Here is a 12,803-nt window from a genome sequence, read left to right as displayed (position 1 = left end):
GTTATGCTCAATGTGTTCTCAAAGTGAAAAATGCAGTATCATGCCTTGACGTGTTCACACAGAAACAATCCTAAGCTTCAATCCAACTGGGCAGCACCCTGTCACAGGGCAGCTATCGTTCTGTCCTTCATTCTGAAGCCTATCCTGTTGAAAAACTGCATCTTCTGCTATTTAAGGACTTTATGCAAAAAGCATCACCTGTATCCTACCTCCTATTCTTTCAACTTAAGGATATGTACAAGAAAAAAAACCAAAATATTCATGCTGCTTCAGGTAGGGAACAGTCATGGCTGTGCAGTGAATATGGACTAAGACCCACAGAGGTCAAGCTTCTTATCACTGACTCTACTGTACTCTAAAGGATAACACACTCCTTAATGCAGATTCTCCTTTCATCCCAGAGGATCCCTCTGTCTTCAGTTTCTTCCTTTGATTTGTATGTGTTTAATTACCAGTAGGAGCAGTAAGTAAAGTCAAGACAAAAGGGAAAACCATAGAAATAAGCCCATTGTTTGTTCAATAAGAGCATGGAGTTTGTATACATACTTGCCCTCTCTCTGCACAGAAGTTCTCTTTGAAGGCCAGCCCTAAGCTGTCAGAAAACACTCTAAACTTCCAATAGAAGTCACCATATGTGCAGTCTCTGTACCTAGAATAGCCTCCAGCTTTTACTCAATCACACCGGTGGAAACCATTTGTTTTGAACTTCCTCCCCTTACAATTTCTACACATTAAGCGTGCCAGCTTCTCTCTCTCAAAAATAAGTAAATCAAACTTCAGTTGAAATGTAAAGATTTAGTGGAAACACTTACCTGCCCATGCCACGCATAGTGCAAAATGATGGCAGAGTTGGGATGGTTGCCAAGGAAGATTGGCATGAGCGTGGAGATGAGTTCATGGCGCAAGGTATGCCAGGAAGTGTTGATCTGCAGTAAGGCCAACACCAACATATCTGGGCAATGCTTGATGGGAAAACTGAAGAGCTGCTTAACCTGCTCATACTGTCCCACTTCTGCCAGCCGTAACAGAGATTCGATCAAATCCAGGCTCTTCCTAACAAAAAGAAAAAGACAGACAGACAAGCCCCCCCCCAAAGGTTACAAAGCAGTTTGGTTACAGCACCCTGGATTTAAGCAGGCTGTAGCACCGACTGCAAGACTACGCACAGTGCAAGCAACCTGCCATTGCAGCTCCTGCTGTATATAATTAAGACTCCAGGAGCAACCTCATCCATGAAAAATAACAAGACAATACATAAAAATAAGCCAAAATGATCTTGAGAGCTTCTGTTAAGGAAGATGGAGAACAGAATGCTGATGTTGGAAAAACTCAGGTAGAAGTGAGTTACTGGAATAACTGAACTTTGAATATACTTTCAGAAGTAAAACACACTTTTGCAACACCTGAGATTCCACATGTGAAACCCGTGCAACATTTTCCTCTATTTCACAGAGGTATAAATATTGCCAACCTTCTCTGACATGAACCATATTCCTCATCCTTCAGTTCCTTATTTCAGGCCACACAACAGGAACAGAAACAATCAGCGCTGACATCAGCCATGCAGATACATTACAAGAAGTTCAGAGTCACACAATTCAGTTTTGTGCAATAACTCAACAAGCCTGGGGGCCCCAGCACAGGAAGGAGTGGAGCTCCTGGAATGGGTCCAGAGGAGGGCACTGAGATGAGCAGAGGGCTGGAGCAGCTCTGCTATGAGGAAAGGTTGAGGGAACTGGGCTTGTTTGGCTTGAAGAGAAGGCTGCAGGGAGACCTCATGGTGGCCTTCCAGTGCTTGAAGGGAACAGATAAACAGGAGGGGGAAAACGGCTGTTTGTGAGGGTGGACGGTGATAGGACAAGGGGGAATGGTTTTAAACCGAGACAGGGGAGGTTTAGGTTGGATGTTAGGAGGAAGTTTTTCAGCCAGAGGGTGGTGAGGCACTGGCACAGGTTGCCCAAGGAGGCTGTGGATGCCCCATCCCTGCAGGCATTCAAGGCCAGGCTGGATGTGGCTCTGGGCAGCCTGGGCTGCTGGTTGGTGACCTGCACACAGCAGGGGGTTGGAACCCATTGATCATTCTGGTCCTTTCTGACTCCACTTTATGATTCTATGAACAGCTCTTAAAACTAACTATTTAAATCCCAAGACCTATTTCATGTAGGGGGAGTATGTTTCTCCAGTGTTATCTTACAAAAGACAGATTTAATATCTTAACTCCTCTATCACACCAACTTCAGTCCTGAGATTCACCAAAACATATTTGCAGGAATTCTCAAAGCAATAAAAGCAACAAGTAGTAATACATTCTCAGATGTTATGGAAATATACAGTAATTTCTAATACAAGAACTTTCACTGGTCAAACACAGGAAAACACTAACAGCTCATTTACTGGAACATACACACAGCTACAGACACATAATGCTGCATTAAGACAAAGCCACATCTGACCAAGTTAAGTTGCCTTACTCTAAATCTATGTAAGAATAGCAGTTTGGAAAGAACAGGTTTACCATGTAGCAATTTCTCGATTGTCATCCTCTGGTGGTGCTTTCAGGATGTCTGTGGTAACTGTATGACATGGGTAGTCAGCAAAACAAAAGATGTCCGGGTTTATGAGGGAATGTTGAATGAAGGAGAGCTGGAAAGAGAAACCAAAAGCAGTTCAGGATGCTGGAGTTGCACGGTCCTTCACAGTTGCATTTTGCAAAGCTCCAGCCTTTGTGTGTAACCAGGTGGACTAGGTGCTTGGCTCAGCTGCATTACGAGCCAGAACTCCGCTAAAAACAAATGACATGTAGAGCTGGTGACCACCTCCTTCCCAACAATGCAGACACAAATTCTCAAACTTGGCTCGTCTGAAAATTCCTATTACCAATCCACATTTGAGAAATTCAGAAGCTTCTTAAGTGATGTGCAGACAGACAAAATGCTAGTAAGCTTACCTGGCCTTCTGCATGCTTCCAAGGTCTGTATATGGCATTAACTGGAAAAACTTCCATGCCTAGCCCTCTCTGGATGCCAAACACCACAATATGCAGGCCTTTGCTGTCACGAATCTGAAATCCTGGGTGGTCCAATTCATAGGTTACTACTTTGAAGTCCAGGCTAGGATTCTGTATGCACAAAACAGGAGAGCAGTCAGCCTTAAACGTCACAATCCGCAGTACTCAATTCTAAGAACCCCACTCCAGCTTAGCATCCACCCGAATTTTGGTTGAGAACAGTTTGTGCTCTTTTTAAAACAAAGTTTAGATAGTTCTACAAACATGATGCAAGCTCGTGTTTGAAGCCAGTCCATGAGTCTGCACTTTCCCCAGCACTACAGCCAATGCTGTCCATACTTCCAAACATTAAATTAAAATCAAAACAACCGAAACAGCTCATTTCTTAGCACTCCCATTCCTATTGTTAGCCTCCATACCCTCCTCAGCAAGAGACAGAAGGATCTGACCAGCTGCCAAACAGGACTTCTTGTCTTCCTGAACAATTTACAATGCAAGCACCCACAAAGCACCCGTTAGATTTTCATCAGTAGTGTGAAACTTTCATATGAAGGAGCTTGGAGGGAACCAGGGCCATTACAGAATGCAGGCCACTTCTTCCAAAGGTAGGTGAGCACCAGATGCAAGAGCAGGAGATACTGGCTGCACATTGTGCCCGCCTCCTGACAAGCCCATGTGACACAAAGTAAATGTGAACTGCATCATAAGGCTAAGAAAGGCTCTGGGTGTGCTTTTACAACTGCAAAATTGAGTAAAAGAATGAAGTGCTTAAAGAATAAGAAATGATTTATTGAGAACATGAACATACAGGTGCACTCATGCCGTTTGGGTAAAGCACAACTGCAGCCAGGTTGTGCTACAGGTTGTACGCACTGCTACAGGATGGAAAAAAGCAGTTTCCTTAAAGGAAACAGAAGATAGAAGCAGCAGAGAGCTTTCTGTAAGAACTGAAATAGTATAGCTATATTAGCAAGCAAGAGCTACTGTTACCTACACAGCACAGAAGGATTTGGGTATTGGTACGTAATTAACAGCTAGCTTCTCTAAGTTTTTGGTTTTTCTAAAACCAACCAACTCCTGCATAGGTTAGAGGGACCACACAGAAACCTCTCTCTTGCCTAGCAGAGAAAGGAAATGGCATTCGTGTTTCACTGTGCTAATTAAAAAAATGCTGCTGAAGAAGTGATGGAAAATCTTCCAAAACATCACCAAACAGCAGCATTGGGAGGTTTGGAATGAGTAGCTAGGAAAATATTTTTTCTTCTTCACTGTTAATGCCTACAGTGAAGCTTTTCAAAACAAGGTGCCTGATGCACAGCTGTGTTCCACGGTCAGAAATAAACTGTTCAAACTGAAAACCCTTCAGACACACAGGAACACACAGGAGTGAGCAGCATGGAACGAATCACAAGCCGCACCCACATTAGCATTCTGGTAGTTTTTATTTACCACAGTTCTTCAAAATACTCTCATTCAAGGGGGAAAACCATCACTCAAGCATAGCAGCACAAACAAGTTATTGAGATTCAAAGCCATTCAGGCTGCTAGGAGCTTAAAAAGCTTTATATTCCCACTGGGACATGCCCTTCTTTGAACTGTTCTGCACTGAAGATCAAGGTGCTCAGAAAACTTACCAGCTCCTTAAGAACATCAATTAAGACCTCCACATTCCAGGTATGGGCTTGTGCTCCATCACTTTTATCTTTCCCATCACTCCAAATCCCACTGCCAGGAGCCGAAATAGACTGCAAGTTAAACATACTCCATTAAGTACTGGCTAGAGAACTCTCAAAGCCCGCCAGCCACAGAACCTTTCACTACAAAGGAAAGCAAAGGTTCAGAGCAGTAATGACCCCACTTGCACGCTGCTCAGAATCCTTCACTCAAGAAGGTATTACAGAAATGTATGCTAGAACCTTTGGAAGTATAAATACCAAATAATAAAAGCTTACATTCTGAAGATTTCCCAATTCCTGCTTTTTAAATACCAATAACCCATCCTGTACAGCACTCACTTGTAATGGAATACCATCCGTCAGCCCCGAATGAGTCCGAGCCATCATCCCCAGCACCCTGGCAACCTGGGCAGCCGTCACCTCCCGAACTCCAAACTGCATGATTATGTTGCGACATTCTTCAACGCTACCAGGGGACAAAACAGACCTCAGTAAAGCTGATCTTCCTTCAAACAATGCAGGCTCAGCCCTCACTATGAGCCGAAGCCAGAAGCAGGGTTTGCAGGCTCCTGCTACCACGCTCAGGTATTACAGCGCTCTCCTTGGGCCCTAACAACTGCACTGTAAGATCCCGTTTATGGAAAGGTAACAGATACACAGCATGAAATAAACTCATAATATATTCAAAACAATTCCTCAGTAGAGGCATTCTAACTAGTTTTTCCTCCTATATTTCTGGTAATGACAACTCACACATGTATACAAACAACCAATGGCACACAGTATCTGTGCTAGGTGCAGAGATGTATAGTCATGCCCACATCACTCTCAGCAAGCCCACACAGCTCTGTTCATGGCAGCCTGTTTCACACGGCACCAGCAACTCTAGCTAACAGAGATGCATATTTCACATTTTAGAGAAGGGGAAGATAGCCAAGAGAATCTGGAACACTCTAAATGAGAATATGGGTTAAGTAGTACACAAATACACACACAAAGCCAGGGCAAGTTGAAGACAGCTGTATTTCTACCAAAATAAGCCTGAGCAGGCACAGGCTCTGAAGCAGCTGTCAAGATACTCTGCTTTATCACCAGCAATTCACTATCATAATTCTATTCCACAGCTTGGAGTAATCTTAATTACAAAGTTTAAGCTTTGATAAGCGTGGTACAAACAAGAAGCTGCTGCTGGGCAACTCCCTTGCAGAGACACCATTATCTTCAGCCCTTCTGTAATTCACTTCATGTGGTCAGTGAGCTATCAGGAATGTGCCACAAGTGCAGAACAGGATTTAGGTGGAACTCATGTTCACTAAGCCATCTTGTTTTTAGGATGTAACCATCCTCCTTGTTTATAAAACCTTTCCAAGGAAGGCAAATACCTTTAGCTAACAGTTTTTACCATGACAACAAAAAAGCTACTCACAACAGAAGCAAAACAAAATACGAATTTAAACAAACTTGTAGCAGTTGGTTCTTTTCTTCACCTTTTGCATCCTGAGAAACGCCACCAGCACCCAAAGTGCTTGATTTCATACAAAAAAATTGTCTTTTCCTACAAACCTTGTACAAAAGCCATAGCCAACTTCTTGCATAAAGTCTGCCAGAGAACTCTCCATCATTGTTTTGGCTATCCCTCCAGAATCAGGCAGGATCCTGTCCATTAGAATGTCCCGTTTTTCAGGGTATAGAAGTGGTGCAAGCACCACAGGGCAACGCTCCTGGGGAAAATCTGAAGGCAAACAATGAAACAAGTCATGCCAAAGACCCAGAACAATAGTTGTTATAATGAACAGGCTACTCAGAAACAGAGTGCTATACTAGAATTTCCTTGCTGCTGCAGAAATTTACATGCTGCTCCAAGTATTTCTCCACCCCATCTAGCAGATCCCTGCTGGCTCTCAGATATTCCTAGAGAATAAGAATGTCCAAGAGGCTACATTAATATCTTCACTGCAGCTGCCCAAGATGACCAGCAGCTGCAGTGGGAGCTTTACAGCTACAGACTGTCAACAACAGCAGTCACCCAAAAAAAGCACAGAGCAAGAAACAACACAGCAGTAAAGAAGGCTCTCCTCTACATCAGGCAGTATTAGAATCAAAGGAGAGCCCACAGCTTAACAAGACCACCAGTTGAACTGAGGCACGTGAGGACGGAAGGAGAATACTTGCTCTTCCTCTCAGTAAAACAAAGTTTAAAGAAGACACAGCACTGAGAAGATGAGAAGTATTGGTGGTAGTTTTGTTCACAACACAACAGCAGAGTAAAGACAGCTTGGGGCAGGCCTTCCTTTGACAGCACTGCCTTGAAGACAATGCATAATACCTCCAATACCCTTTGGGGCCACTCTGAGAAGAATTCTATGTTTCCCAAATCCAAGCAAGGAAAATAACACTAATGCACTAATCTTCATTAAAGCAAGCATGACTTAAAAGTCACACCAAAACAAACGGTAGAAACATTCTGCTCCCTGTACAAAGGATGCGCTCCTCTACGTCTGTGTAGAACCAAGCAGTGGGTTGAGTTAAACACAGTTTTTGAGCTCAAGTTCTCATCCTTCTCAAGTGTTTATAGCACACACTTTGGTTTTGGAAAGGGAAGAACTACTACTTCATGTCTCATTGACGTTATCCCTGCCACCACGCAAGGTGAATGGGAGATTCCAGGAATTTAATTAGTTTTACTCAAAACCACATCCCACACTCCGCTAGAATTTCACAGATCTGCTCCTAATATAGAACACCCAGTGATTACTCTTCCAAGTTAATGATCTTAAACTTTTATCTTTAAAAAAAGATGTTAAAGATTAAGTTCCTTACCCTATAGAGGAGCTCAGGATTTTCCGACTACAGTGCACTGTTATGTGTTAGTTAAAACCCCAAGAGCCACCCCATACAAACGAACAAGTGGACAAAAATCTCACCTTATTTACTTTGCTTATTTATCAAAAGTCTTTAAAAAAAGAAAAAAAAAAAAAAGGACAAAAAAAAAAAAAACAAGCCTTGAGGTTGTCTCAAGCTACTGCATGCTAAAAGAGAACTGCTAGCCTGGCCAGAAGTCAGAGCAGTAGTACTTGTCAGTTTGGTTAGGAAAAATCACTGAGCCCCATCCCCATTTCAGCAGCCTGCACTGACAGCAGGCTGACAGAAGCCCATTTCTACCTTTGCACTTAGTCTGGCTCCCAGGAAAACACCACACTTACCTCTACGTAATGTTTTGAGGAAAGCGTCGATCTGTTCCTGTCCCACCCCAAATGCTCCCTTCTGCCCAAACAGGAGATGGGAGAGGAGAAGGTGCAGGACCTCTATTGCAATATCTTGGAAGCCACCTTCTTGATTTCCACTGACGTCCGCGTCAATGTAAGAGCGTAAAAGATCTGGGAGTTTCTGTTTGATAAACTGGGCAGCTGTCGAATGCAGAAGAGAACAGAATCAAAATCTGAAATGTGTTTTCAACATAACAATTTATCTCACTTAGGTACCATTAACTTACTCCGAGTTTGCTGATCACAAGCTACAACAGCTCAGATTTAAAGACGAACTTCATAATCCAAACCTCTGAGCTTAATGTGTAGCAGACAACCAAAACAGTAAGGCAGGACCTCAGCCTGACTCATTACCTAGCAAGTCACTCATGGAAGGGACCTTCAACTTCACAGAAGACAAGATGGCCACGCTACCTTTTGCCCTCCCAAAAAAGGCTTTAAGGCTTCAGCTCCTTCACTGACTGCAATATCATGCAGGCAAATATCTACTTATTTAGAAAGCCTGCTGCTTAAATGGAAAACAACGCCTTTGCTGCAGCGTTCTGGAAGGCTTCACTTACCAAAACCTCGTAGATCGGAGCTGAACGAGTTCAGTAAAGCGAGACCAAATATCACCTATAAACAAACAAACCCAAACAACAGTAAGGAGACATTGCCCTTTTCAACAAGCGCAGCCACAGAACACTAGAAGTCTGAAAATAGAAGGTTCACCTACCTCTTGAACTTTACTTAGTTTGATGACTTTACTCAATTGGGCAAATAAATGGGGTGAAGGCTTTAGACTCTGAAATGAATCAAAACAGTTAAGTGGAGCTGATTCTGTGATTAGTCTCGTGTCACAGCAATCTAGATGCCTGTTTGCAAATCTTGGATATTAGTAACCATTCTACTGCAGGTTAACGCAGCTTATAGTGGAAAACTAAGAATCTCCAGAACTACTTTTGGATGCATCTAGACTAAAAGTTTACTCCCAATATCCCTGTGTTAATCTAACTTCACAATTAAATCCCCACCGTGGCTTTTATACTGACAGAACCAGGAGCACTGATGATTTACTTTGGTACTGCCTGCCACAAACAAGCCATTAGGTAACACACGTCAGATTGTTCTCTGAATAACCAGCTCAACAAAACACAACAGGCAAGTTCAACTTTACCACGACCAATTTTAGCCATAAAAAAAAAAAAAACCCAGTAGGATCCTTTGCAAAAACATACCCACCTTCTGATAGTGCAACGGATTGTCAATGGCGTAGGACAGCGTCGAGATAAAGTTTGGTTTTGTAATCAGCGACGCACACTCCTGGATCAGAAATTGAGTCTGGGAAGAACAAAGCAACTTCAACATTCAAATTGTTTTGACAGAGGACAATAAAACAAAGCCTTTACTTTCCAAAACATGTAAGAGAACTAAACATAAAGCACAGAAGTCTTGCAAGTGCCTAAACTTTCATTCACGCTCATTGAACTCATTCCTTTTCAATTAGGCTTACTTCAGATTCAGTTTGGTTTTCTCTCTAAGACTAAGAAAGTGACCAAGAACTCACCTCTAAATGGTAAAGAAAACTGCTTTGAAATGTGAGACATTTATTTTCTGTGAGCACCCTCACACACTGCAAAAGACCATCTAAGAACATTTAGTTCTTATTTGTGAGTTAAGAAGTCCACACCAATATTGCTTAAGGATGAAAAACATGAGCTAACACCAGAAGTGTCAGTTAGTGAACTGGGACAAAGCTTTTTGGGACAAAGGCTTTCAAGGAGAGCACTGTGTGTAGTGAAAAAAACCAATTGTACGTAAGCTGTTTTCCCAGATCAAGGTACTTTAAGAGTCAGTTATCAGTAGTTTACTGTCTTCAGATTAGAGTACTGGCAGTCATAGGATGGCCAGGGTTGGAAGGGACCTCAGGGATCACGAAGCTCCAACCCCCTGCCACACGCAGGGCCACCAACCTCCACATTTCATAGCAGCCCAGGCTGCCCAGGGCCCCATCCAACCTGGCCTTGAACACCTCCAGGGATGGACGGGGCATCACAGCCTCTCTGGGCAGCTGTTCCAGCACCTCACCACTCTCATAGGACAGAACTTCCCCCTGACATCCAACCTCAATCTTCCCTCCTTCAACTTCAAACCATTTCCCCTTGTCCTGCTGTTATCTGCCCTTTCAGAGGGCTGAAGAGTTGTCAAGAAAAGCCAGATGCCGTAACTGACGTTCACTTGCAGCTACCACCTTCACCCCTCAGATCACACCCTGCTGCAGGTTTTGCACGCATCAACCCAACAAGGAACAGCCCGTCTGCAGACTTTACCTGATGGAAATCTTTGCCACTGCTTTTACCATCGCCACTGAAATCCACGTGCGAGAATAGACAGCGTAGTAAGTGCCTGTCTGCCTCGGGACCGTGCCTGTTCACAATCTGCAAGAAAACAGCCAAGAAAGCCTCGGTAGCAAACAGTGGTTATAAAGCATCCTCTGGGACCAACACCACGGGTACAGCAGTTCTGTTAGTGGTTCATTTGTCTGCAGTTTTTACACATATGAGAACGTTGCCCCTTTTAATCAGTAACCTAAAAGCCAAGTCATTAAATCTACTTGCAGATTAGAAATATAAAAGGTGACAGGAGAAGAATCTAGATTCGAGTCACTGGCACAGAAGCCATGCATTTCACAGGTCTTATCCTTAAAGAGAAGCTAAGAGAAGGGGGTTTTAAGTCGTGAAAAAAAGACTTAAAGCTTCTCTGCCACTAAAGCAGGATTCACGTGGTGCCACAGTCCCAATTCTCTGTATTTTTCTCCTATATTTTCTGTATCTCAGCCCACAAGAGCACAGAGCCCTGGGACAGCATGCAGATCTGCAAGGCAAGGGCTGTAGCTCAGACAGGCCGCTGGACTGCAGCTTCACTGAGCTTGCAGCTTCCACTTTGTCTCCTGCTCATGTCTGACTGCCATAATTACTCCAGGCTCTTTTAAAACACTACACAGTAAGTGTTCCCTGCCTCCCAACTCAAAAAAAAACCAAAACAACTATCTCTAACTTGCCTGTTGGCAAACTTCAAAAGCAAACAGCACATGCTGAACACCTGTGGCTGAGACTTCTCCCCTGTCATTAGAGCTCATTCAGCCAATTCTACAGCTCAGCAACAAATAGGTGATCCACACCTGTTAAACACCAACCAACCACTTCTAACTCTTCGTAAGGCCACATCTTCGTTAGCATCCCATCATTTGCCTTAACTCCTGACCACAGCCCAGCTCATCAGCTTGCTGTCTGAAGAACCTTCAGACTGTTTCAGTGTTTGTTCATTTCTTCAAGTTTTACCCAACTGCACCGCATCACTTGCTTTTAATAGAATCCATACTGGCAGAAGCTTCAAGTCACTTTATTTGTCCAAGTAACAGCAGCAAACACCAAATCCAACCTTCATCCATCAGCGAGATGTTGCCATTGTTTCCACAAGACATGTTAGCATGCCCCAGCAGCTCTGCCTGCACTCCAGCTCCTTCCATCAAGTTCAGTGCTTCACCCTGCCACAAACCTCCCTGCTTGCTGGTGGTTTCCTAGTGCAAAAAGACAAACTGCACTGCTTCAGGCTGCGTCCGCTTCAGCTCTGCTGACTGATGGCTTTCAGCTCCATTCCTCTATCATTATCTGACCTTATGCTTCCCCTCCCTTTGCTTATCCGAGAGGTTGCCAAGCTTTGTTCAGCTGGGAAGGAACATCCAAGTCAGAGCCAGCCCTGCATCCTGACTGGATGTGCCCTGATACATCAGCCCAGAGCAGACAGCCCACTTCAACTGTGCTGACAGTACCGCCTCCAGGGGCAGCCACTCTCCACGACTTGTAGGAAGCTGCTCAGTCAACAAACTCTGAGTTGGTTCGGGCTTCAGAAAACAATCCCAACCAAATACGTAGATTCAGACGTGGTAACAAGGCTGGCATGAAGCCGGATCCAACTTCTAGTGAGCTACCACCAGATGAATTCATCAAAGCAGATGGATGCAGAAGAGAACTGTACACAGTGAAGCTATCAGTACATCTCTGCATCAAAATTAGGTTCCTTCCTTGTTTAGAAGTAACTTCAGAAGGTTGTGCATTTGAAAACTAAACATGCCATTGGGGGAAACGCTGCTGGAATTGCAGCATAGGCATTTCTCTGCTCTACTACATTGATACACAAGTTTTTTTTCCTGGGAAATAGATAAAGGGAATTGCTAGCTCTTCTGTACAAAGCATGCCTGCTTCTGGCAACTGTTCAACTGAGCTTCATTATAAACTACAGGTAGTAGAACCACATGCATTTGGATTTATCACACAGAAAGCTGGACTTTGCTCAGGCAAATACAGGCTTAGCTCAGAAATAACTGCTTTCCAGCTCTGTTCAACAGAACACAGAGAGCTCTGCCTTCCTAGATGAGTCTGCCCTCAAAGCCCTTCTCTCCTCACCACTAATTTAGGAAAAAGGAAACCACCAAACCCATTTTGAACAAAGTCACTCTTTTGAATTTATTTTTCTGACAAAAATGCATAGAAGATTTTTTTCTTAAACACACGTTCCATTTCTTAAAGCAATCTTAAAGCATCACCCATGTTAGATGGTCACTGAAAGCACATTAAAGCAAAAATCAGCCCTGCCACCTTTACGTTCTCCAGTGATGCATTTAAAGTCGACGGCACTTTGTTCAGAAGTGCAAACTGGAAGAAAGCCAGCAGCTTAAGATCAGAGGCTATTTTCACTAATCATGTGTGAAGAGAACAGTTGCAAGTATGCTTTTGCACATACTCTGTACGCTTAGGCACGAGCTTTGTAAAACTGAGTTATGCCAAAAATTCACACTGAGCAGCGTGAGCAAGA

At 43.5% G+C, this 12,803-nt stretch overlaps 1 protein-coding gene across 6 annotated transcripts in view; it reads right to left on the bottom strand.

The window, feature by feature from the left end:
- CNOT1 (CCR4-NOT transcription complex subunit 1) overlaps positions 1-12,803 on the bottom strand; it is a 52,848-nt gene that overhangs the window by 33,564 nt on the left and 6,481 nt on the right. For all 6 annotated transcript variants that reach the window (XM_042834733.1, XM_042834734.1, XM_042834737.1 and 3 more), the window contains exons 3-13: positions 10,259-10,366; positions 9,171-9,269; positions 8,665-8,733; positions 8,510-8,564; positions 7,887-8,090; positions 6,247-6,415; positions 5,023-5,149; positions 4,642-4,752; positions 2,948-3,118; positions 2,516-2,643; positions 813-1,053 (exon numbers count right to left, since the gene is read on the bottom strand). In XM_042834733.1, the coding sequence (XP_042690667.1) occupies positions 813-1,053; positions 2,516-2,643; positions 2,948-3,118; positions 4,642-4,752; positions 5,023-5,149; positions 6,247-6,415; positions 7,887-8,090; positions 8,510-8,564; positions 8,665-8,733; positions 9,171-9,269; positions 10,259-10,366 (1,482 nt within the window). The remainder of the gene's footprint in view (positions 1-812; positions 1,054-2,515; positions 2,644-2,947; positions 3,119-4,641; positions 4,753-5,022; positions 5,150-6,246; positions 6,416-7,886; positions 8,091-8,509; positions 8,565-8,664; positions 8,734-9,170; positions 9,270-10,258; positions 10,367-12,803) is intronic.

Source organism: Centrocercus urophasianus, unplaced genomic scaffold (assembly GCF_019232065.1).
Source record: "Centrocercus urophasianus isolate 14NV4802_14NV808 unplaced genomic scaffold, USGS_Curo_1.0 seq_49, whole genome shotgun sequence".
Classification (NCBI taxonomy): Eukaryota; Metazoa; Chordata; class Aves; order Galliformes; family Phasianidae; genus Centrocercus; species Centrocercus urophasianus.
This window is presented reverse-complemented; position numbering and strand designations above follow the sequence as displayed.